A 21,558-nucleotide genomic window follows, 5' to 3' on the forward strand; every position below is an offset into this window, starting at 1 on the left:
GCATGCTGAATGGGCATCCTGCGGTAGACAGTCCACAGTGCACATGGTGGCCTGGGGCCTGACCCTGAGAATGGCAGGCGAGCTCCCAGGAAGAGCAGGAGGCCGTGGCAGGTGCGCGGCCCCTGACACATCACTTGCTTGCAGGCTTTCCACGCATCTTCCTGAGGTTACTGATGAACCCGCTCTTCTTGCTTGTGGTGCTGGTCCAGTGCACCTTCTCCTCCGTCATTGCTGGCCTCTCCACATTCCTCAACAAGTTCCTGGAGAAGCAGTATGGAGCCTCGGCCGCCTATGCCAACTTCCTCATTGGTGGGCACCTGACGGTGGGCTGGGCTTCCCGCTTGCCCAGGTAGGGCTCGCGGGTGGAGGGGGCAGGCTGGACACAGACAGGAGACAGAAGAGGATTTCCTGGGAGAAAGCATTTCAAGGACATTTTTTCTGATTGGCAGTTGAGGCTGTTCTTGGCAGTTGAGGCTGGGAGCCTCCTTCCTCTATGTTGAGGATACTGGCAACCCTGACAATCCTTCAGAGCCTCCCAGAGTCACCCAGAGCTACTGAGGAGAGGGACATGGGATCGGGGTGGCGGGGGTGGAGGGACAGGAGCTCCCAGGCTTTCTCCAGGGACTGGTGACAGTCTGCTTCACTGAGAGCACATGGCCCCATGAGCTTCAGCTCAGCTGCACACTGTAGGGTTTCAGAAAATGCAGATGCAAGGGCCCACCCACCCCTGGTCCAAGAAGCAGGCTCTGTGGAGTAGTGGCCACTGATGGGGCTACCCACCCCCCAGTAGCCTAGGGGGTGTGACCACACAGACTCAGGTATGATTTGAAGATGGCTCCTGAACTCCTGGCCTCTTGTACCGCCCTTGGTGGTGACTTGGCCACTCTGGTTTTCATTCTCCACCTGCTGCTACCATTGTCCCCCACCAGCTGCATGTGGTCACAGTGAAGGTGCAGTGAGGTTCCAAGTATTGAAAGGTGCTTAATAGATACCTATTCAACCCACATCCCTCATGCAGGAAGGACCCCTCTTCTTGACTCTTTACACAGGTTGGGCAGTCTTCTGCATTAAGTGAACTCTGGCAAACAATGAGTGATCAACTTATGTCAGCTTTTCCCATTGGAATGTAACTCACCAAGTGTGCCTTCTTGAATCCACGCTCCCTTGCTGGTGGCCCACACATGCCCCAGACTGCGTGCCCACGCGGCTTCATCTCTTCCTCTTGCCCCCCGCAGGTGCCGTGAACCTGCCCGCAGCAGCCCTGGGGATGCTGTTGGGAGGCATCCTCATGAAGCGGTTCGTGTTCCCGCTGCAAACCGTCCCACGTGTGGCCGCCACCATCATCACCATCTCCATGATCCTCTGCGTGCCTCTCTTCTTCATGGGATGTTCCACACCGACAGTGGCTGAGGTCTACCCCCCAAGGTGAGGGCAAGAGAGGGTGCAGAGACCCCCGTTCCGAAGGTCTGAGCCTGGGTCCTCCTTCCTGCCCCCTGTGCTCCTTGCTTTTGTTCTGATCCCTCAGACAGTGGCGTAGACAGTCAGATCCTGCATGTGCTCCATTGGGAACAGAGCTCGGAGGGGCCTCGCAGACCCCAAGCAATCGGAGTCAGGGCCTTCTCTTTTTTTCTATTGAAATGCACCTGTGAAGGAATGTGCTAGGTTGAACATCAGCTCTGGGGTGGTTGTAATCGCAGCACCTCACGGAGCTGCTGCAGAAGGATGGAAGGAGACCAAGATCTGCCCACTAGGGCTGGCGAGGATGCGGGGCAGGGAAAGTAGACCCGTCGGCTTGCGCAGATCAGCGTGGCTGCTAGAATTCCCGTCTGGTGTCACGTTCTAGAGGCCCAGGCTGCTGAGCAAGGAGCATGCTCCTGACTTCCTCCTTTCAGCAGCCTTTGCTTTCATGTAACCTTAGCCTCATGAGGTTGCCATGTTTGGAATCACCGTGACTCCTGCGTCTTTCTCCTTAAGGTAGAGGTCTTTGTCTGCGGTGAGCACTGGAGAAAAGGGGCCCCGGTGTAAGGTTGGCTCAGCTTGGGGAACACCCTCCCCCGACTTCCAATTTTGCGTCAAGGGAAGTGCGGAAGCCACAGGCCTCTGGGTAGTCCTCCCTGCGACGTCAGCGCCAGCTTTGTCATTCGACATCAGACTGGCGTGCACTCTGGTCTTGGCACTGTGTGTCACCTGGAGGAAGTTACTTTGCCAACCCTTTATTTGCCCACCCAGAAAAGATGAATAATCGGTTGTAGACTCTTGATGACCATGCAAGGAAAGCCCCAGGCACACTCATTAACAGCTAGCCTTTGTTTCTGTCATTAAACTCAGTGTAACTCTGGATTGCAGTGGTCAGTCCTTCCCTAGGCCTGCCCCAAGACTTTGATTGTCACAGACCCAGGGCACATGGGAACAGGAAGATCAACCAATGAGAGGCTGGAGCCCAGTGCCCCAGGCAGTGTCTGTGTCAACCCTGAGGACAGGCTGCCAAGGGGAGCCCAGCTTACCCTGGGAGGCTAGCTGCTGCCTTCAGTCTGAGTGCAGCCAGAAGGCAAGGGAGGGCACACACGTGAGATCTCCAGAGAGTGCCTGAAAGGGAGTACTGGGGAAAAAATTGCTTTATTTTAATCATGCTTGCACCAAAGTGAACTTAACTTTTCCATTTTCTAAGAACTTTCTGAAATGCTCTTGCATCATTTCCGGTTTTTCCAGTGGTTCTTGGTTAGCAGGTTGGTTAGCTGGCTGTTTGGTTGGTTGGCTGGTTAAATAATTGATTGGCTGGTTGGTTAGTTGATTAGCTGGTTTTTTACTGGTTGATTGATTGGCTGGTTGGCTGCCTAATTGATTGGCTGCTTGGTAAGTTGGTAGCCACTTGCTCAGCTGGTCAATGGGCTGCCATGGTCCACCTGCCTGAGCTAGGGATTGCTGATGGGGGCTTTCCAATGATGACGTTAGTAGGTTTGGGTTCCAGGTAGCAGAAGTAACAGAGAGACATCATGGCCACCCAGCAGTGGCAGGTTCACCGTTGACTGCAACAGGCACAGCTCTAAGCTCAGGGTGGCACTGGCCCAAGACAAACAGAGATCCACAGGCCCATTAACCAGGCCAGGAACTCACACTGGGCTGCAGCCATCGAGTTTTCTTCTGTCTTGCTTTGATTCTCTGTTTCCTGTTTTGTTGGCAGCACATCAAGTTCTATAAGTCCCCAGCCCCTCGCCTGTCGCAGGGACTGCGCGTGTCCTGATTCCATCTTCCACCCAGTCTGCGGAGACAATGGCATTGAGTACCTTTCCCCTTGCCACGCTGGCTGCAGCGATATGAACATCAGCTCTGCAGCCTCCAAGCAACCGGTAAGGGCAGCCGGGGCCCCGGGGCACAGGAGGAGCCTGCCAAGGTCCCAGAGCTCAGTGTGGCACCCTCACAGATGGCTTCCCAGCTCCGGGATGGGCAGGGCTCACTCCATACCCATCACCAGGATACTGGCCTCCCCAAGGCCACACCCACCTCCCTCCACTTCTCTTCCCTCTTGCCTCCCACCTCTCCCTGCCACCCCCGCCTCAGGTCATGCCCATGCCCCAAATCAGTTCAACATTGGCCGAGACTCAGTGAATTCACATTCTTGAAGCAGAAGCAAATTGAAGCACTTGTCCAGCTGACGTCTGCAAGCCTTCTCCTGACTGATCCTGTTAGGGCACCTGCATGCCCTGTGCCCCAGCCACGCTACAAGGGCACACACATGGACGCTGGGGCAGAGGGCCTCTGTCAGGTGGATCTAGGGCTAGAGGCAGAAGTGCTGCTCAGAGATGCTTAGCTCTAAAGTTCAGCCCCTAGGTGTGCTGTGACCATGGCCTGCAGTCAGGTCTGGGACTAGGAGTTGGAGCATTTCCATTCAAGGCCTTCTATCACCATGCAGAGCAGTCCCTGTTCCCTGTGCTCTCCGGGCAAGACCCTCCCCATCCCTCTATGAAGGCTGCAGCTCCAGGCTTCCTATGGGCAGCCAGGTGCAAACCAACTTGAGTCATTTGTTTAGGGGCAGAGGATTTGGCATTGGGTCTATCAGACAAGGTCCCTGCCCTCAGAAGGGTGGTGTCCTATCCAGCAAGTGCACAAGAGTTCTAGAAAATAATCCATGCCTTGGAGCGATTAGGAGCCAGGAGCAATGCATGGAGGCAAAGGGCACAGCAGGTGCACATCCCTAGGGCGTGAGCGCGCTGGACAGTGCAGCAGGACCTTTGAGGGCGTGAGGCATGTCAGCCCACCCAGGCCAGGCAGAGGGCAGGAGCCAGAGCTCCACAACCCTCGTTAGGGCATGAGGTCTGAGGACAAGGTTGTACCTGTTCCCTCAAGCCCATGTGGAGGGCACAGCGAGCAGCCCCGACCACCGTCCTCTGAAAGGACACAACAAAGCTGCTTGCCTGGCCAAGGAGGAGTGTGGTTCTCGGGCAGAGCGAGGGCCGGGAGTTTGAACCAGACGCTCTCTCACTTACCTTCCAGCTGGAGGAGTCAGTGGTGGCCTCTGTGGTTTCCTTATCTGCATTTACTTACCTCTGATTCATCTACTCCTAGAAATAATCTTGACAAGTTTCCAATGAAAGCAGAGGTGCATCAAGATAAGAATCCAGTAGCATTGTATCAAAGAAAAAGATAGTAAGTTATAAGGGGGGGAAAATCGCTTGAAATCAAGACACACAGAGATAAAAGCAATTTGTGTTTAATGCCTGAGCTTCCCAGGAGCCAGTGCAAAGAAAGTGCATAGTTCCCACCAGTGTCTGATCGAAGGAGGCATGCCAACTCATTCATTCCAGAATCAGCCCCATAGCTGCTCTTACACTTCAGTGGTCACAGGCTGCAATGGCAGACATGAATGACCTCTGCCCAGCTCCCAAGAGGGCAGAATCAGTCAGCATGGACGTCTGTGCAGGTGTAACCCTAGCCATGTTGACTAGCTCCTGTTTTCCAACTCCACTTTCTGCTCACAGGTCTACTTGAACTGCAGCTGTGTGACTGGAGGCTCGGCTTCGGCGAAAGCGGGGTCCTGCCCCATCCCCTGCGCCCGCTTCCTGCTCCCCACCATCTTCCTCATCTCCTTCGCAGCCCTGATTGCCTGCGTGTCCCACAATCCCCTCTATATGATGGTCTTGCGGTGAGTGGCGCTCTGTGGCGAGGGGTAGGGGCTGCCTTCTCCCCCGCTTGTTTCTCTCTGTTTGCCGGGACACCCAGTGGCCTGCCCTCCCCGCTGCTCCTCTCTGTGGTCCTCTGAGTCTCCACAGGCAGGTTCTGGGGGTGGCACCTGCAGCAGGCAGGCCTACAGGGCCTTTAGCACCATGTACGATGCATTCTTCTTTGGCACCTGCGTGCTGCATACAGGAGACTGAATTGTCCCAGGGGTAAAAGGGCCAGTGAACTGGCATATTAAATTGAGGCAAGGTAAGAGGTTCAGAAGATGCCCTGAGAGGTGGCCCAGAGTGTCCTCAGGGCTTAGCAAGAGAACAGGCAGGTGCTCAGAGCCCCTGGCATATCTCCCACCACCTCTGCCACCATCTCACAGCTACTCCCTGCTCTGTATGATGCTGCAGTGGGGGCTCCCACATGCTGCCCAGATCAGGTGGGCCACAGTGCCCCCCCCAGCCCTCAGCTGAAGCTGCACAAGGCCACAAGGAGGTGAGAAAGCCAGTGCACAGGATTGTCACCTTCCTCCAGCCACCCTGAGAATTGCTCTCAAACTCTGAAGTCAGGGTCGTCATGGAGAGCTGAGCATCGCTCCGACCACGGGGTGGGCTTCTCTGCAAACGGGGTGCACTAAGGCTGTGCTGAGACTTCCAGGAACACCGGGGTGTCTTACTGAGGCAGGTGACTGGAAGGATGCTGGTTAATGTCAAGGTTAAAGACACCAGTGGCTGCAGGAGACACCGGCATTGTGCACTATTGGCCTCTGTCCCAGCCTCCAGCCGCAGGGAGTAGAGAGTGGCCCGAAAGCCAGAACCAAGGAGGGCAGAGACCACAGCCAGGTCCAACTGAGGCCCAGCTGAAGAGTTGCCCAGGGTGAGGACCACGATGAGGGTAGCATCAGGGTTGAACTGATGGGGGGACCTAGAGTTGTAAAGGGAGCATCACCAGATCCAGTTCAAGGCCCTTTCCACTGGGAGCCTGCTGGATGTCTTTCTGCCCTGCTTGTACCACAATGGGTATTCCCACCCTGAGCCATCCTGGGAGCTCTTTGCCAGCAGCACTCTGGTGGCCACGGTGGAGGGGTGAGACTGCCCGTGGGCAGAGGTCTGAGGGCTCCTTGTGAGTTTCCTCTTGTACTGTGCTTCTGTCTGGAACATCTTCCCCAGCAGGTGCCCACTGGGGAATATGCCTGTTCAGACCATGCAGCAGCTTGGGGCCCCATCACCCAGCAGGTGCATGTCCTGGTGAGCTCCTTCGGGCGGAGGGACCTCTCTCCCTGCTCTGCCACCTGGCTGGCTGTCCGTCCTCTCTCTGAACTTATCCAGTCAAAAATATATACCCCTCTGGTGAGGAAGGGTAGGGACAGGAGAAGCCACACAATGTGTGATTCAAAATGTAGGGCCTGGTGCAATGGCTTAATTGGCTAATCCTTCCCCTTCAAGCCTCAGGATCCCATATTGGACCCAGTTCAAGTTTCAGCTGCTTCACTTCCCATCCAGCTCCCTGCTTATGGCCTGGGAAAGTAGTGGATGATGGCCCAAAGCTTTGGGCTCCTATGGGAGATTGAAAGAAGCTCCTGGCTTCATAGTGGCTCAGCTCTGGCAGGTGCAGCCACTTTGGGAGATAACCAGCAAATGGAAGATTATTCTGTCTGTCTCTCTGTGCATCTGCCTCTCCGATAAAAACATTTTTTTTTTTTTAAATGTAAAGCCACGGGCCTGGTGTAGCAACCTAAAGACTGAAATCCTCGCCTTGCGCATGCTGGGATCCCATATGGTTACTGGTTCAAATCTTAGTGCCCCACTTCCCATCCAACTCCCTGCTTGTGGTCTGGGAAAGCAGTGGAGGACGGCCCAAGGCCTTGAGACCCTAAACCCACGTGGGAGACCCTGAAGAAGCTCTTGGCTCCTGGCTTCAGCTCAGCTCAGCTCTGGCTGTTGTAGCCACTTGGGGAGTGAACCAACAGACAGAATGTTTTTTCTCTGTGTCTCCTCCTTTCTGTGTGTCTGACTTTCCAATGAAAAATTTAAAAATCTTTTAAAAAAATGTAAAACTCCCACCCACAATGCCGATGTCCATATGGGTGCCGGTTCATGCCCTGGCTGCTCCACTTCCAACCTAGCTCCCTGTTGGGAACACAGCAAAGGATGGCCCAACTGTTTGCATCCTGCACCCCCATGGAGTCCTGGAAGAAGCTCCTCCTGGCTCCTGGCTTCAGCCTGACCCAGCTCCAGCTGTTGAAGCTACCTAGCCAGTGAACTACTGGATGAAAGATCTCTCTATATAACTCTGCCTTTCAAACAAATAAACCAATCATTAGAAAAAGAAAACTGTAAAACCTCTGGCTAAAAAATGCTTGGGCATTTCCAGGGAGCATTCACCCAAATCAAAGCCTTCATGAGGGTGGAGCTGTGCAGCCGCATAGGTCAGAGGCCGTGAGAGCTGGCCCAAGGCGGGGAATTCTTGCTGCTGTGCAAGAAGCCTGCAGCTTGGGCCCCTGGTGACACCGTGTGTGCCACAAGGGCTGCCTGCCTGGTCCGGGAGCCAGGTCACTGTTGAGACTTGTCTCTACAGCATGCCTGCAGGTACTCCAGGCTCAGCTGCTGGAATCCACCACCTGCATCCCTGCAAGGGGCTCTGGGGCTGCCTTCAAAGCCACCCAAATCACTGGTTCTCCAACTGGGGTGTGCAGCAGTCTCCGTGTGGGGGACTGGTTAAAATGCAGGTGTTGGGGACACGCCCCCACGTCTGACTCTGGCTGGATAGGGGTGAAAAAGTGTGTTTCCGAGCACTTCAGCCCAGAGACCGCTGCTGCTGCTGCAGACCCGGTGCCCCACTCTGAAAGCCTCCAGAGGAACATTCAGACCCCAACACCCATGCAGCCATGGGAGGGCTGCTTCAGGCTCAGACTGGCTGTCTCCTGACCCACATCCTATTCCTGCCTCCCCTGGTGACTTCCTCTCTTTCTTTGCAGCGTGGTGAACCAGGAGGAAAAGTCATTTGCCATCGGGGTCCAGTTCCTGCTGATGCGCTTACTGGGTAAGTGGCCTGCAGGGAAGTGGGTCTTGAGGCATAGGGATGACAATAGCCCTACCACCAGCTCCATCATCTCCTACATGGGATGCAGGGAGGGCCCAAGAACTTGGGCCGTGTTCCTCTGCTTTTCTAGGTGCCTTGGTAAGAAGCCAGATTGGCAGTGGAGCAGCCAGGACTCAAACCAATGCCCATGTGGGCTGCCAGCAGCAGCTAAATGTGCTGTGCCACATTGCCAGCCCCTGCAGGTGGATTCCTGCACTGCAGTGGCACATGGGCAGGCCAAGGAGGGAGGCTTCTATAGCCGCCTCGGTGAAGTCCCTCCCCACAAGAGCTTCCTGCCAGGCTGGTTGGGGGCTGGGGGCGCAGGGGGTTCAGTGTATCTCCAGCCAGGGCCAGCCCTGGAGTGTAAGCGCACTGCATGTCGCCTGTCTGAGCCCAGGTAACCCTGTATAATATCCTGATCTTTTCCACTCTAGGCGGCTGGTGTGAGAGCAGTGCAGCTGCCCAGACTCCCTGTGGGTTCCAGGGGGTGGGCGGGGCCCTGCACGCACACATGCACCTGCAGCGGAGGGGGGTGGCACAGAAGAGGGCATGCTGGGGAGCTGGCCCCAGTGGGCGGTTCTGCCTGCAGCCCTGTGAGAGCTGAACTCTGCCACTTCTCTCTCACCTCTGCCAGCCTGGCTGCCAGCTCCAGCCCTCTACGGCCTCACCATCGACTACTCCTGCGTCCGTTGGAGCTTTCAGTGCTCCGGGCGGCGAGGGGCCTGCATCTACTATGACAACGATGCCCTGCGGGACAGGTGAGAGGCCAGCGAGCCAGCCTGCATGTGGAGGAGGTCAGGCCCTGGGCTGGAGCAGAGAGTGATCCCCTGGGCTCCTGTGAACAAGGAACAGGACAGGCAACGAGACCCAAGGGTCCCACTGGGGTGGTACCTGCTGTACTGTCATTGCAGGGGGTGGGTGGAGAGAGGAGGCTTTGAGGGGAAGGCACAACAGCACATCCCCACCAAGGCAGGGGTGCTGGAGGCAAAGGGGTAGAGGCCTTGGCCATGCCGCCACCTGGTGGGGGTGCAGTGGACAGTGAGGATGGCTGAGGCCCTGCGCCTCCTTGCTTTGTGCGTGAAGAGAGTGAGGACGGTTCCTGAACTGGATGGTGACTGGCACCATCCCTGCCCAGGACCACTGAAGTCGCTCTTGCTGGAGGCCTTGGCCATGGGGGTCGCGTGCTGCCAAGCCCCTCCCTCACAGCCACCATGTCCTCCTGCTCCCACAGGTACCTGGGTCTGCAGATGGGCTACAAGGTGCTGGGCACGCTGGGGCTCTTCCTGGTCAGCTGGAGGGTGAAGAAGAACAGAGAGTACAACGTGCAAGAGAAGGCAGCCGGCCTCATCTGAGCATGTGCCCTGCCCCGGGCCTGGCTGGCCTGGCCACACTGCCTTACTTACTAGTGTTAACACGCCCTTTCTTTTTGTTTTGTTTTGTTTGTTTGTTTTTAATATGAGGGAAGATCCTAGCCACCATTTGCCTTCCATCTCTCCATCTCCCAGAGGACCCCACTCCCAGCTCCTGTGAGCTACTATGTACCCCAACTGGGTGGGCACAGAGCTGTGCCCGAGTTCCTCTTGGTGCTGGATCCCCACCAAGGCAGCCCTGCCCCTCACCAGCCTGGGAACAAAAGGACTGCCTTCCCTCCTTCTCAGCTCCCACCCTGCGGAGGGAGGGGTGGGAGAGAAGAGGCAAAGGCCTGAGCTAGCTGGGTCGGGGGAGACCTGGCAGTACTTGTGCCTGGGTTCAGCATCAGCAAGGGACGCACGAGAGGAGGCAGGCTTCCTTCCCCCCCAGATCCTCTCTTCCAGCCCCCGGAGGCTGCTTTTTTGGGGAATCCGCCATATTGGAAAGTAGGGCCCTGCTAAGGATTCACCTGCAGGCTCTCCCAGGAACCATGAGGAGGGGTCACCCACAAACCTTTCTGCCCCCCGCTTCTGGAACCATCCATGTTTGTCCCTGTCTTCCCGGAGGCACATGTCAATCTGAGAAAACCACCACTGGGTGAAGACCAGAGGAGGGCCTGCAGCTGGCCACCATGCCCAGTGTGTTCTGGGAGAGATGAGGTGGCTTCATGGGGACTTCCCTGTTGGATTCCCGCCTGGGTATCAAGGAGTAAGACGACACAGCTGAGGTGTCCCCAGCATGAGAGACGAAGCCAAGCAGAGGCCAACTGGTACCACTCTGGCTGTCACCCACAAAGCAGGTGTCCAACAAGGCTGGGTCTCCAGGCTTCACACACTTGATATCATCCATCAGCACCTGCTCGGCCCCTTCTCCTTGCCTCCGGAGAGGAGGGAGCTCACAGCAGGCCAAGGTTGACGGCTACAGCTGCTGTGGGATGGACGTTCAGAGGCGGAAGCCCTAGCTAGACAGCAAAGACTCTGTGTGCCAGACACCTCTGTTGGACGAAGCCATTGTAAGACGCCATTCCTCAGCTCCCTGCAAGGAGTGGAGGACAGCATGAGACAGGAGGAGGAGGAGGGACCCAGCCCAGCAGAACCCAGAGGCTGGCAAACCCAGGACCCTTCCCACCCACTATGATCTGCCCTGTGCTGGATGGAGACAACGTTCCCAGGGCCCCAAGAGGCAGCCAGTTGTTGGCCATCACTAGAAGTGCCCCTTGAATGCGGGTTCCCATGGCGGACCCTGGCGGACCCCTCTGCCCACATGCTCCGGAAAGATCCACATGGTGATTGGCCAGAAAAGCGCATGTGGCTGGTCAGACTGCTATGAGACTGAAGGAAGTGGTGGGGAAAGCCGCCTCACTCGGGAAGGGAGGTTGGGGGTCCACCTGGGGGCTTCAGGACCATTTCCCTGCAACTAACCTTGGTCTTCCTCACTGCAGTTTAACCCAAGGCTCAGGGCACTGCCTTCGGCTGAGCTCACGAACAAGGAATACCACCTTCTGAGCCCGGCATGTTGGTGGCCCTCTTGAGCCTTCCTTCTATTATGATATTATTGTAATGATATAATAATTATCATTTTGCTATGGACTTGACTTGCTTGTGGATTTGTGCTGTCCACATGCACCTGTTGGAGAGCAGGTGGAACCTGCACTTACAGACAGGTGAGCTACTGGAGCCCTCTAGAGCCCATGGCCTCGGGATGTTGTGGGGGAATGCCGCTCCCAGCCCATCAACGCTCACCGGCGGGCACCAGGTGCTTCTCACTCTCTCAGTGATGTTCTCCAGGCCACTGTGTAAGGCCTGTGGTGCTTGGCCTGCAGAGGCCTAAGCGTTACCTTGGAGTTTTAAATCCAGAAGTGGAACTCACCACAAACAGCCAAGGCCACAACACAAAACTCACACAACTGGGTCAATGTCACAATCATGAACAGTCCCAACCAGTGCTACCACCCCTCCCCCAACCATCAGACAGCAAATACTCCTTCTGTGCTGCCAGCAGGGGATAGCAGGGCCACTCCCCTTGCCGTTCTAAAGCAGAGCTCAGCAAACTCAGACAGTTGTCACATGCACATCCCCCAGCCCTGGAGCCTGTGTCTGACCAGCGCTCAGGCTTCTGCTAGAAGAGCAGGCTCCCCAGGCGCTTGGTGGATTGACCACAAGCGAAGCATGGGGTACTATGGTCTTCGTGGTTGGCTGTGAGCAGGAGTGAGCGGGCACGCACAACCTCTGAGCACTCAGTGTCTGCTAGAGTCTGGTCTGATGCCATCGTGTAAGCCATGGTGCATTCTTGACATCAGTTGAGCCTGGCTGACCGGCTGGTGATGTGACATCATCTTTCTTGGGTCGGCCTCCATGCACAAGTTCCTGGGTACCCATGCCTTCAAAGCCACAGTGTTCGTAGGTTCTCCTGCCCCATTCTTTCCCCCTTCCTAGCTTTAGTCAACACCGGGTGTGGGAGCCGTCCAGGGCAGGGGCTTTGAGTGGTAGCTCAGCAATCCCAACTGCCTGGATCCTGAGCCACCTCCACTCAGCCATGTGGTCATGATGCGGGGAGGCAGGGGAAGAAAGTTCTGGAAGGTCCGCAGGGGTACATGGTGCTTTACAGAGAAGAAACACAACTTGACTCCAAGCCCATTGGCAGGTGTTAGTCACATGGCCCAGCCTACCCACCAAGGGGGCAAGAAGGAGTCATCCAGATGTTACCCAGAGGAGGGGGAGGGCAGGTAGGTGAGCACCCAAATCCTCTATGGGCAGCAAACCTGGGAGGACACACGGGCTTAGGGCACCAGCTAAGCAAGCCTTGCCAGGCGTTGCGGTGGCTACAGCTCCAGGCAAGGCTGAGGCTGTTTGCAGAAAGGCAGGGAGCTAGAAAGCGAGGTGATGATTGAGAGAGAGATGGCGGGTCAAGTAGGGGCAGGGGCCAAAGAGGGCAGAGGAGAGAGTGGGGGGAAGTGGGTGTGGGTCCCCAACAGGGAGGGGAGGGCAAGCCCGTCTGCAGGGGGGAGGCCTGGCCCCAGGCTCAGCAACCCAACGACACCAGTATGACCAGGCCTGGCGCAGCATCCTGCAGCAGGTGGAACACAAGGCGCCACCCCCCGTCCAATACCCCGGCATGCCCGCTCCACTTCCTCTTCTGGTGCCTGATGTATACACACAATCTCCTGGCCCTTCCCTAGGCAGGAACCTCGGGTGGTAGCAAGACCTTAGGAACACAGGGCAAAGTGCAAGTACCAGGAGCAACTCTGGAGGGGAGATCAGAGAAGCGACTGGAATTCCGGAGTCAATGGGCTGGAGAGAGCTTTTGAGGCACCTGTGGAGTGAAATCCTGCGCCGGCTCTGAGAACGTCCCTGGGCCGAAGCCCAAGCAGGAGGCTGAAGCGACTGTCCATTGCCAACCTGCCCCAACCCACGGGCAGCGGGCGCTGCTGCGGCCCCTCCATCCCTCCTCCCACTCCCGCTTTCGTCTAGGCGCAGGCATAGAGGCAGGAGTCCGGACAGAGGGAGGCGGCAGAGAGGGCGCCGTGTGTTCCTCTTCTTCCTCCCCGCGCTTTCCCTCTGTCCCGGTTAATTCCCCAAATCCTCCAACTCATAAAAGTGACCACCGAGCTTCCTGCATCCCGCGACCATCTGCTTAGAAAAGGCAGAAAGGCGACTCTGGGAAGAGGCCAATGCTTCTCCTGGCGTCCACACTTAGGAAACGACAGCTTGTGCATCTTTCCTGTCGGACCCACGCAACCTCCCCAGATTCCAGACCTCAGAAGAGCTCTCGCCAGCCCAACGTTGTCAGTCAAACGGCTTGAGCACTTGCTTCCCATGCTACTGCCCCCTGCTTTGCTTTTTCACGGCAGACCTGGGAGATGCCGTTTCCACGCCCTCTCCGCAATAGCCAAGACCCTGGGACCGGGCTCTCTCTTTCGTCTTCCTGGAAGCGAGTGGTGCCGGGATTTGCGGCGAGATGCTGCGCCCGGGGTTGCGGGCAGGTGCTGCGCCCGGGGCTGCGGGGCTGCGGGCAGAGGTGCTGAGCCTGGGGCTGAGGGGAGATGCTATGCCCAGGGCTGCGGGGGCATGCTGTGCCCAGGGCTGCGGGCGGGGGAGGAGCTCTGCAGAACAGCAGCAGGGAGGAGCCCGGGTCACAGTCGGCCGCCTGGGCGCGCCACTCCGTGCTGCCACGAGCACCGCGCAAGGTCGCCCATTCAGTGGCAGGTGCAGCGACACCATCCAGCAGCTGTGGGGGGTTTGGGAATCTCGTACTGCGACGTGCTCCAATTCCCCAAACGTTTACACCTGCTGTGACTTGGCCCTGACCTAGCAGTGGACATCTGAGCTGGGGCTAATTCAGTGTCCGGGCACTGTCCGCCTCGGAAAAGAACCACGCTCCCAGCCCTTCCCAGACGCGGAGAGTGGGGCCAGCGACACTCTGTAAATCTGCCTTTCAAATAAAGAGAAATCTTTATTTTTTTAAAATAAGTCTGTCAAATTGATAGAAATTATATACTACGGTAGTCTCAAATTGCTGTTGTTGAAGCTATTAGATAGATAACTGCTTCCCTCTCTTATTTGTTATGGATGTTCATCTCCTAGTCCATATTTTGTCCTTTGAGGGTTTTTTAAATGTATTTCTTGCTGGCCTGCAGCAAGTCCTCTTGACTGTGAATGTTGATCTGATGTCTGATACTAGCTGGCATGTGGTTTGGGGATTGTGTTGGGTTGTCTCTGTATGAGAAGGTGGCTCCCACATACACTGGCAGTTTGCTATTTAGAAGCTGATCTGTATGCCTAAAACATGAAATAAAACATTGCAATACAAAGCTTGATTTTCTAAAAAAAATTTTGACATATAATTGACACACAACGAAAAGCATTCCCATTAAACCTATGTACTGCTTAGTGCGTGTTGAGAAATGCGTACAGCCATGAACTCCAGTATTTTAATCAAGAAACAGACATCTATTTCCACACCCCTGAACATGTCTTGATCATCTTGTAGACAGTGCTGTCCAACTCCCCTTCCACTCCCTGTCCATGTGAAAGCAGCCACTGGTGGGCTTTGTTCTAGAACGCCCCCAAGATGGGCTGCTCTAACCCACGGTGTGCCACCTGGGGCTTCTTTGCTGAGATGCTTCTGAGAAACAGCCATCAACTCTCCCCTCTTTGCTAAGGTAGGATGAATAAGATAACTGTGAACATTTGTGCAAAGTCTGTGTGGAACCAAGCTTTGATTTCCCATGGGAACATGAGTAGAAGTAGAAGTTACTGGATCACAAACATTTGACACCTGGGAACCGTCCAAGACATTACTGTTTAACATTTCTTAACAAGGTAGAGAACTCAGTTGCTCTTCATCCTCTTAAAAACTTGGTCTTGCTAGTTTTTTTTTTTTTCAGTCACCTGTATTGAGGTTTAATTTACAGGTAACAATGTGCACCCATGTTTAGTTATCAGTCAATTTGTTTCTTTGTTAAGGGTTTATTTATTTGCTTGAAAGTCAAAGTTAGAAAGAGGAAGGGACAAAAAAGGAGACTGTCCACTGGTTCACTGCCCAGGTGGCTTCAGTGCCCAGAGCTGGTCAGCCAGGAGCTTCATCCGGGTCACCCATGTATTGTGCCTGCACGTGAGCACTCTAACCCAGCTGAGACGGTGCATTTCCCTCACTCTGAAAAGGCTCTCCTGGCCACACCCTACGCCCCCAGGGAGAGTGCTCAGCTGCCGGCTGTCACTGCACGTTAGCTCTGTCTGCTCTAGCACTTGGTGTAAGTGGAATCCTGGGTTTGGCCTGGCACATGAAAGCTTCTGAGATTCATTCATGTTGCATGAATCGGTAGTCTCCCCGCTTTTTCCACTCATGCAAAATGAATCTTATTTTAACTTTATAAAATATTTCTAAATTTTTACATTATGCAGATCTTTAATAGTTCTGGAATATTTTCCAAAAGGCTTAAGCCCATCAACTTACATCTCTAAATATTTTACTACTTCTTCAATAGTTACCAAAATCTGCATTTGCCAAAGTCACATATTTGTAGGGCGAATCTAGCCTAGACTTAAACTTGAAGACCACCTGCTAAATGTTCCATTTCCCCAAATGTCCGTGGCTGGTGTCTTAAGTGGCATATGGCCAAGTATCACTGTACATCCCCTTAAATGAAAAGCCACAAAACAAAATCAACAACAGGAAGAAAAAAATAAAAACTTACAACACCATCAAGTTAAATAACATGCTGCTGAATGACTAATGTGTCTCTGAAGAAATGAAAAAGGAAATAAAAAACCTTCTTGAAGAAAGTGATGCTGCTGTGTGATAATTGAAGAATTTAATGAGGAAAAAAACTGTTTTGAAGAAATGAAGCCAAAAATAAAAACATCAAAACCGATGGTACAGTTTCTGCTGATCTTTGTTGGTGAGATGTGTCTCCTGTAGGCAACAAACAGACGGGTTTTGTGTTTTTAATCCATTCTACAGATCTATGACATTTGATTGACTAATTTAAGCTATTTACATTCAGGGTTAATACAAATAGGTGGTAGTTTGCTCCTGTCATTCAGCAATGGGTTGTTCATTGCTTTAGTCTTCTGTTGTTATTTTACTGGGATGTTCTTCACATTTACCTTTGGTTCTGGTGGGTGCCATCCCCTTTTCTGTCCAGAGAAACATCGTCAAGTATCATTTGTAGGGCAGGTTTGGAAGAGACAAATTGTATCTTTATTGTGGAAGAATTTTATTTTATTTCCAAAGACAAAGGAAACCTTTGCTGAGTACGTTATTCTGGGCTAACAATTTTTTGTTTTTAGAATCTGCAATATTTCACTCCATCTTCTCCTGACCTATAGTTTCCTGTGATCAATCAGCTGTGAATGTAATTGCCATTGCTCTCTATATGTCAGTTGATTTTTTTCACGTGCACATTTAAGGATCTTGTCCTTACATTCAATTGAAGAGAGCTTAATGATCACGTGTCCTGGTGAAGACCCTGTTGGGAGTTCTGTGCCCCTCCTGGATGTTGTTTCCCAATTCTTTCTCTAGATTAGGGAAAATTTCCCTTATTATTTCATTAAGTACACTTTTTAACGCAGCTTCTCTTTCTGCACCTTCTGGGATCCCATAACTCTTATATTTGGTCTTTTAAGAGTGTCCTTCAATTCTTGAATACTTTCCAGGGACCCTGCACCCGCATGGGACCCTGCACCCGCTTGGGAGACCCAGAAGAGGCTCTGGGCTCCTAGCTTTGGATCATCTCAGTTCCAGCCATTGCAGCTGCTTGGGGAGTGAACCAGTGAATGGAAGATCTTTTCTCTGTCTCTACTTCTCTCTGTAAATCTGATCCACCTTTCCAATAAAAATAAATATTTTTTTTAAAGAAACCTGTTACAATGCTTACAAAACATCTTCTTAAGGAAGAACATTTACAATGAAGGTTCTTTTTTAAAAAAGTGTTTTGTTAATAATAATTATTTATGGACTCATGTGCAATTTCAATGCAGATAGAAAACGGATGCTGATGAAAACAGGGTCATCAACATTTCCTCTTCTTGGATGTGACTCCACGTTGGAGGCTTGGAGTGTCTTTCCTTCTTTAATGTCCACTAGGTCACCGAGGACTGTGGTCACCCCACTATGCTGTGTGCCCCTAGGAACTCTCAGCTTTGATCCAGCTCTGGGTCATGCGCATTCTTCAGACTGTGTCCCCCTCCCCTTCTTGTCCCCTATAACCACCCTTCTGTGTTCAGGCTGAGTTTTGACATTTAGTTCCCACCCGTGATGGGAGCACAGGCATTTGTCTTTGCTCTGTCTAATTTACTTCATTTAACGTAGTGTCCAGATCTAGAAGGAGATGAGGATTATTCACTTTATTCAGTGTAGTAAATTGGAAGTAATAGCAAGAACAATTAGAGAGACCAGGGGGGCCAGCTGTCACAGTTAGAGTTTTATATACCAATAATGATCTTGCTGAAAGAAAAATCCAAAAGATTTACAAAAAATTTAACGTTCGGGAATGAATTTAACCAAAGAAATGAAAATTAGAAAACATTGATTAAAAATGACGCACAAACCAGTGGAGAGATGTTTCTTATTTTTGAAGTGGAAGAATTCCTATCTTTAAAATGTCTGTATACATGAAGCAATCTATAATATAGTGAAATCCCTGTCAAAGTGCCGAAGACTTTCTTTATGCATTGGAGAAAAGCAATGTTAAGCCTCAATTTGATGAGTGGCTAAGCCGTGTCTGTGACGCCAGCATCCCATATGTGTTCCAAGCTGTTCCGCTGCGCTCCACTTCCAACTCAGCTCCCTGCTAACATTCCTGGGAAAGCAACTGAAGATGTCCCAAGTACTTGACCCCTGCCATCATAGGGCAATCCATTTGGACTTCCTGGCTCATGGCTTTGCCCTGGCCCAGCCTGGGTTGTTGTGGTCACTTATGAAGTAAATCAGTCCATGGAAGTTTCTTCCTCTCTGCTAAGTTCATATGGAGTCACAAAACACAAAAGGTATAGAATAAACAAAGCAATCCTGAGCAGGGGGGAAAAACTAAGCTGGAAGCATCACAAGCCCTGATTTCAAAACCTACCAAACTATAGTAGTGGACCATGAAATTTCTCATTCACCAAAGCCTTTTTGGGTTTATAAACTCTAAGATTAGTTATAGCAAGAGCTGAAGGGACATCCCCAGGGGTTCTTTGTGAAGTGGTTGGAGAATAAATCCAATTTCCTACCACAAATGTCTTTTGCCATGCTAGGTGGACAGCCATCTTTGTAAAAAGCATACTAAAATCCACGCTTTTCTTAACAAACAAGCCCCATAGAACAAACACCATAATTTACACATTCTCCAGGACACACTCCACTGAGAACTGGAATAAAGCCTAGAGTTAGACTGCAGAAGGTTATAAGAGCGCTCTTACAGACAAACACTAAAGGTCACCGATGGTAAGATTAGAACAAGCAGAGAATTAATTGTGCTAACTTTTCTCTTTTATGTCAAGAAAACTCAGTATGGGTTTTAAAAGGAAGGCATGCTTAGTATAAATTATTCAGGCACTACATAGAAGTTAAAATATTCAGATGCCACCATTCATAAATAATTAGCATTTACATTAGCTCAGCTTCGTTCTGCACATCTTGCCTTTTGGTGCCTGTGCTTGGAAGGACTAAATGATACATTGAAGTATTTGTGTAAATATGTGATCTGTATTTCTGATGAATTAATGAAGCTTCTTAAAAAAAAAAATGCCACTAACATTTAAAAGAGTAAAATCACAGATTAAATTCATTTTAGCAGTATGGCTTTTTTTACCCAATAGATCTAAGATATTGTTATTTCAATATACAATAAATACATAAAAATTATTACGACTAAATTGTACATATTTCTTCAAAAGTTTTGAAAATCTAGGATGCTGTCTATTTGTATAGCACAGTTGAATTTGACTACCATATTTCCATAAAATTTATGGATGAAAATATGCTCACATATTCAAATTGCTCCCAAAATACATTCAAGTGTTTTAATAACTGAATTTAGTACGAAATTTTTTTCCTTCGATAGTCTAATTTCCCTTTTACATTTGCATTCAAACTTAAACAAAACTGGTTCATTGTTTTGAGACTGGTTTGACCCGAAGAGATACTGGTTTCTAAATCTCATCTAGGGCCCGGCGGCGTGGCCTAGCGGCTAAAGTCCTCGCCTTGAAAGCCCCGGGATCCCATATGGGTGCTGGTTCTAATCCCGGCAGCTACACTTCCCATCCAGCTCCCTGCTTGTGGCCTGGGAAAGCAGTCGAGGACGGCCCAAAGCTTTGGGACACTGCATCCGTGTGGGAGACCCAGAAGAGGTTCCAGGTTCCCGGCTTCGGATCGGCGCAGCACCGGCCGTTGTGGCTCACTTGGGGAGTGAATCATCGGACGGAAGATCTTCCTCTCTGTCTCTCCTCCTCTCTGTATATCAGACTTTTTAATAAAAAATAAATCTTAAAAAAAAATAAATCCCATCTAAGTTCATTTAATAACTTTGTGTAACGTAATTATTATTATTCATACCACATCAAAGGAGTATGACATATTTGAAAAGCAATTTGAAGCTTATCAATATTAACAAATCATTCTGTACATTTTTTCTGACAGTTTCTTCAGCCATTTGACATAGTGGTGACAAGCACAAATGAAATTTTCTGTGTATAGACTCATTTTAGAAAAATGTGTTAAAATACTTCTATTGGGGTTGATACCATGAAAAGTTTACTTTCCAAATAAATTCATGTGCTTGTTCAGTTATGCTATAAAAAATGTGTCTCTTTCTCCGTGTTCCATCTTTGAATTAACCACATGCATTGCAACACTGGCAAGAAGCCTGGCGCTCTTGTCTTTAATTATCTAACATTGGGCTCTCATTTATTTTATTTCAGTAGCCCCTCGCTTCAGCGTCCAGTAAGTCAAGTTCTTTAACGTTGATGGAGTACCTTCCGTGGTGACGGAGATCAGCTTTATTCATGTCTAGCTGAAATTAGTTTTTGATAGACATAAAGTATTTAAAATATCCTTGCCACAAATTTAGCTCAATTTTTTAGGCCACAACTGACATTATCACTTTACAAATCTGGATGCTCTGGGAGATAAAAATACCACCACGCTGTTTGAGCAATGTCTCCCACAGAGCATGATTTATTTAAATTAAAAACTCATACATAATTTCTTTAAAGAAAATATTTGTGATATTTCCAAAATTCAGTCAATTATTAAAAAGATCTTGTGTTCTATGGACAATTTTCTTGTGCCTCAACTGAAGTTCATATTTTGTAAAATATTGTAATGTTCTTCAAGATTTCTCCATTTAAAAATACTTTTCTTGGGCTTGGCAGCGTGGCCTAGTGGCTAAGGTCCTCGCCTTGATCCCATATGGCCGCTGGTTCTAATCCCGGCAGCTCCACTTCCTCTCTATCTTTCCTCCTCTCAGTATATCTGACTTTGTAATAAAAATAAAATAAATCTTTAAAAAAAAAAAAAATAGTTTTCTTTTCTTGTACAAGAATCTCAGTTATCTACACCAGCCAATAATACAGCTCAGATCCTGTGAAAATTTGTCTAAATTGTTTTATTAAAAATTTCTTAAATTTTTTTCCATAATAGTTTTATAGGCACAGCGGCTCCTCCCTTCCTCTCCTCTTCCTCCCTCCCAAATTGCCTACATTTTTAATTGGATATTTATTTAATTCTGATTTCAAAGGAATCATTTCATCACTTCTTTGACTCTACATTCAAGGAGTGTTATTCACTCTTTGCTGAAAATCTATGAACAGTATCCAGATTTCTAAAAGCAATGATCCACTTTGTGTATTTATTTGTTCTTCTCAGCTGAAAGCAGGCTGCAGTGCCTTCCCCATGAAGTGTGTCAACCTCTCCTGTCTGCTACTCCAGCCACAATACGGTGTCTCTACTCCACGCTCTATGTACGAAGGTACTGAAAAAGTTCACAAAAAGACCTCAGTTAAAAAGGTCCAGTGCGGTAGCCTAGTGGCTAGAGTGGTAGACTCTTTGCCCCACATGCACCGGGATCATGGTCTGGCAGCCCTGCTTGCCATCCAGCTCCCTGCTTGAGGTCTAGGACGGCAGTCAAGGCTGGCCCAAGGTCTTGGGACCCAGCACCCACATGGGAGACCTGGAAAAGGCCTCCAGCTCCTGGCTTCGGCTAAACTTACCTTTTTTTTGTTTAAAGGCAAAATTTACAGAGAGCAGAGACACACACATAAAGAATCTTTTTTTTTTTATTAATTATTTTGCATTATGTGACAGTTTCATAGGCTCTGGGAATCTCCCCATGCCCCTCCCCCCTGGTGGATTCCTCCACCTTGATGCAGTATTACAGTTCAAATCCAATCAAGATTCTTTCCCTGCAAACGTATACCAAGC

The 21,558-nt window shown here is 50.8% G+C and overlaps 1 protein-coding gene across 1 annotated transcript in view; it reads left to right on the forward strand.

The window, feature by feature from the left end:
* The window catches only part of SLCO2A1 (solute carrier organic anion transporter family member 2A1), a 63,723-nt gene extending 53,822 nt beyond the window's left edge, over nt 1-9,901 (forward strand). The window contains exons 8-14 of the mRNA XM_004588325.2: nt 145-309; nt 1,236-1,425; nt 3,182-3,347; nt 4,977-5,140; nt 8,141-8,205; nt 8,879-9,002; nt 9,476-9,901. Coding sequence (XP_004588382.1) covers nt 145-309; nt 1,236-1,425; nt 3,182-3,347; nt 4,977-5,140; nt 8,141-8,205; nt 8,879-9,002; nt 9,476-9,596 — 995 coding nt within the window. The 3' untranslated portion in view covers nt 9,597-9,901. The remainder of the gene's footprint in view (nt 1-144; nt 310-1,235; nt 1,426-3,181; nt 3,348-4,976; nt 5,141-8,140; nt 8,206-8,878; nt 9,003-9,475) is intronic.
* Nucleotides 9,902-21,558: the final 11,657 nt, after the last annotated feature.

The sequence above is a fragment of the Ochotona princeps genome, chromosome 30 (assembly GCF_030435755.1).
Source record: "Ochotona princeps isolate mOchPri1 chromosome 30, mOchPri1.hap1, whole genome shotgun sequence".
Taxonomy (NCBI): domain Eukaryota; kingdom Metazoa; phylum Chordata; class Mammalia; order Lagomorpha; family Ochotonidae; genus Ochotona; species Ochotona princeps.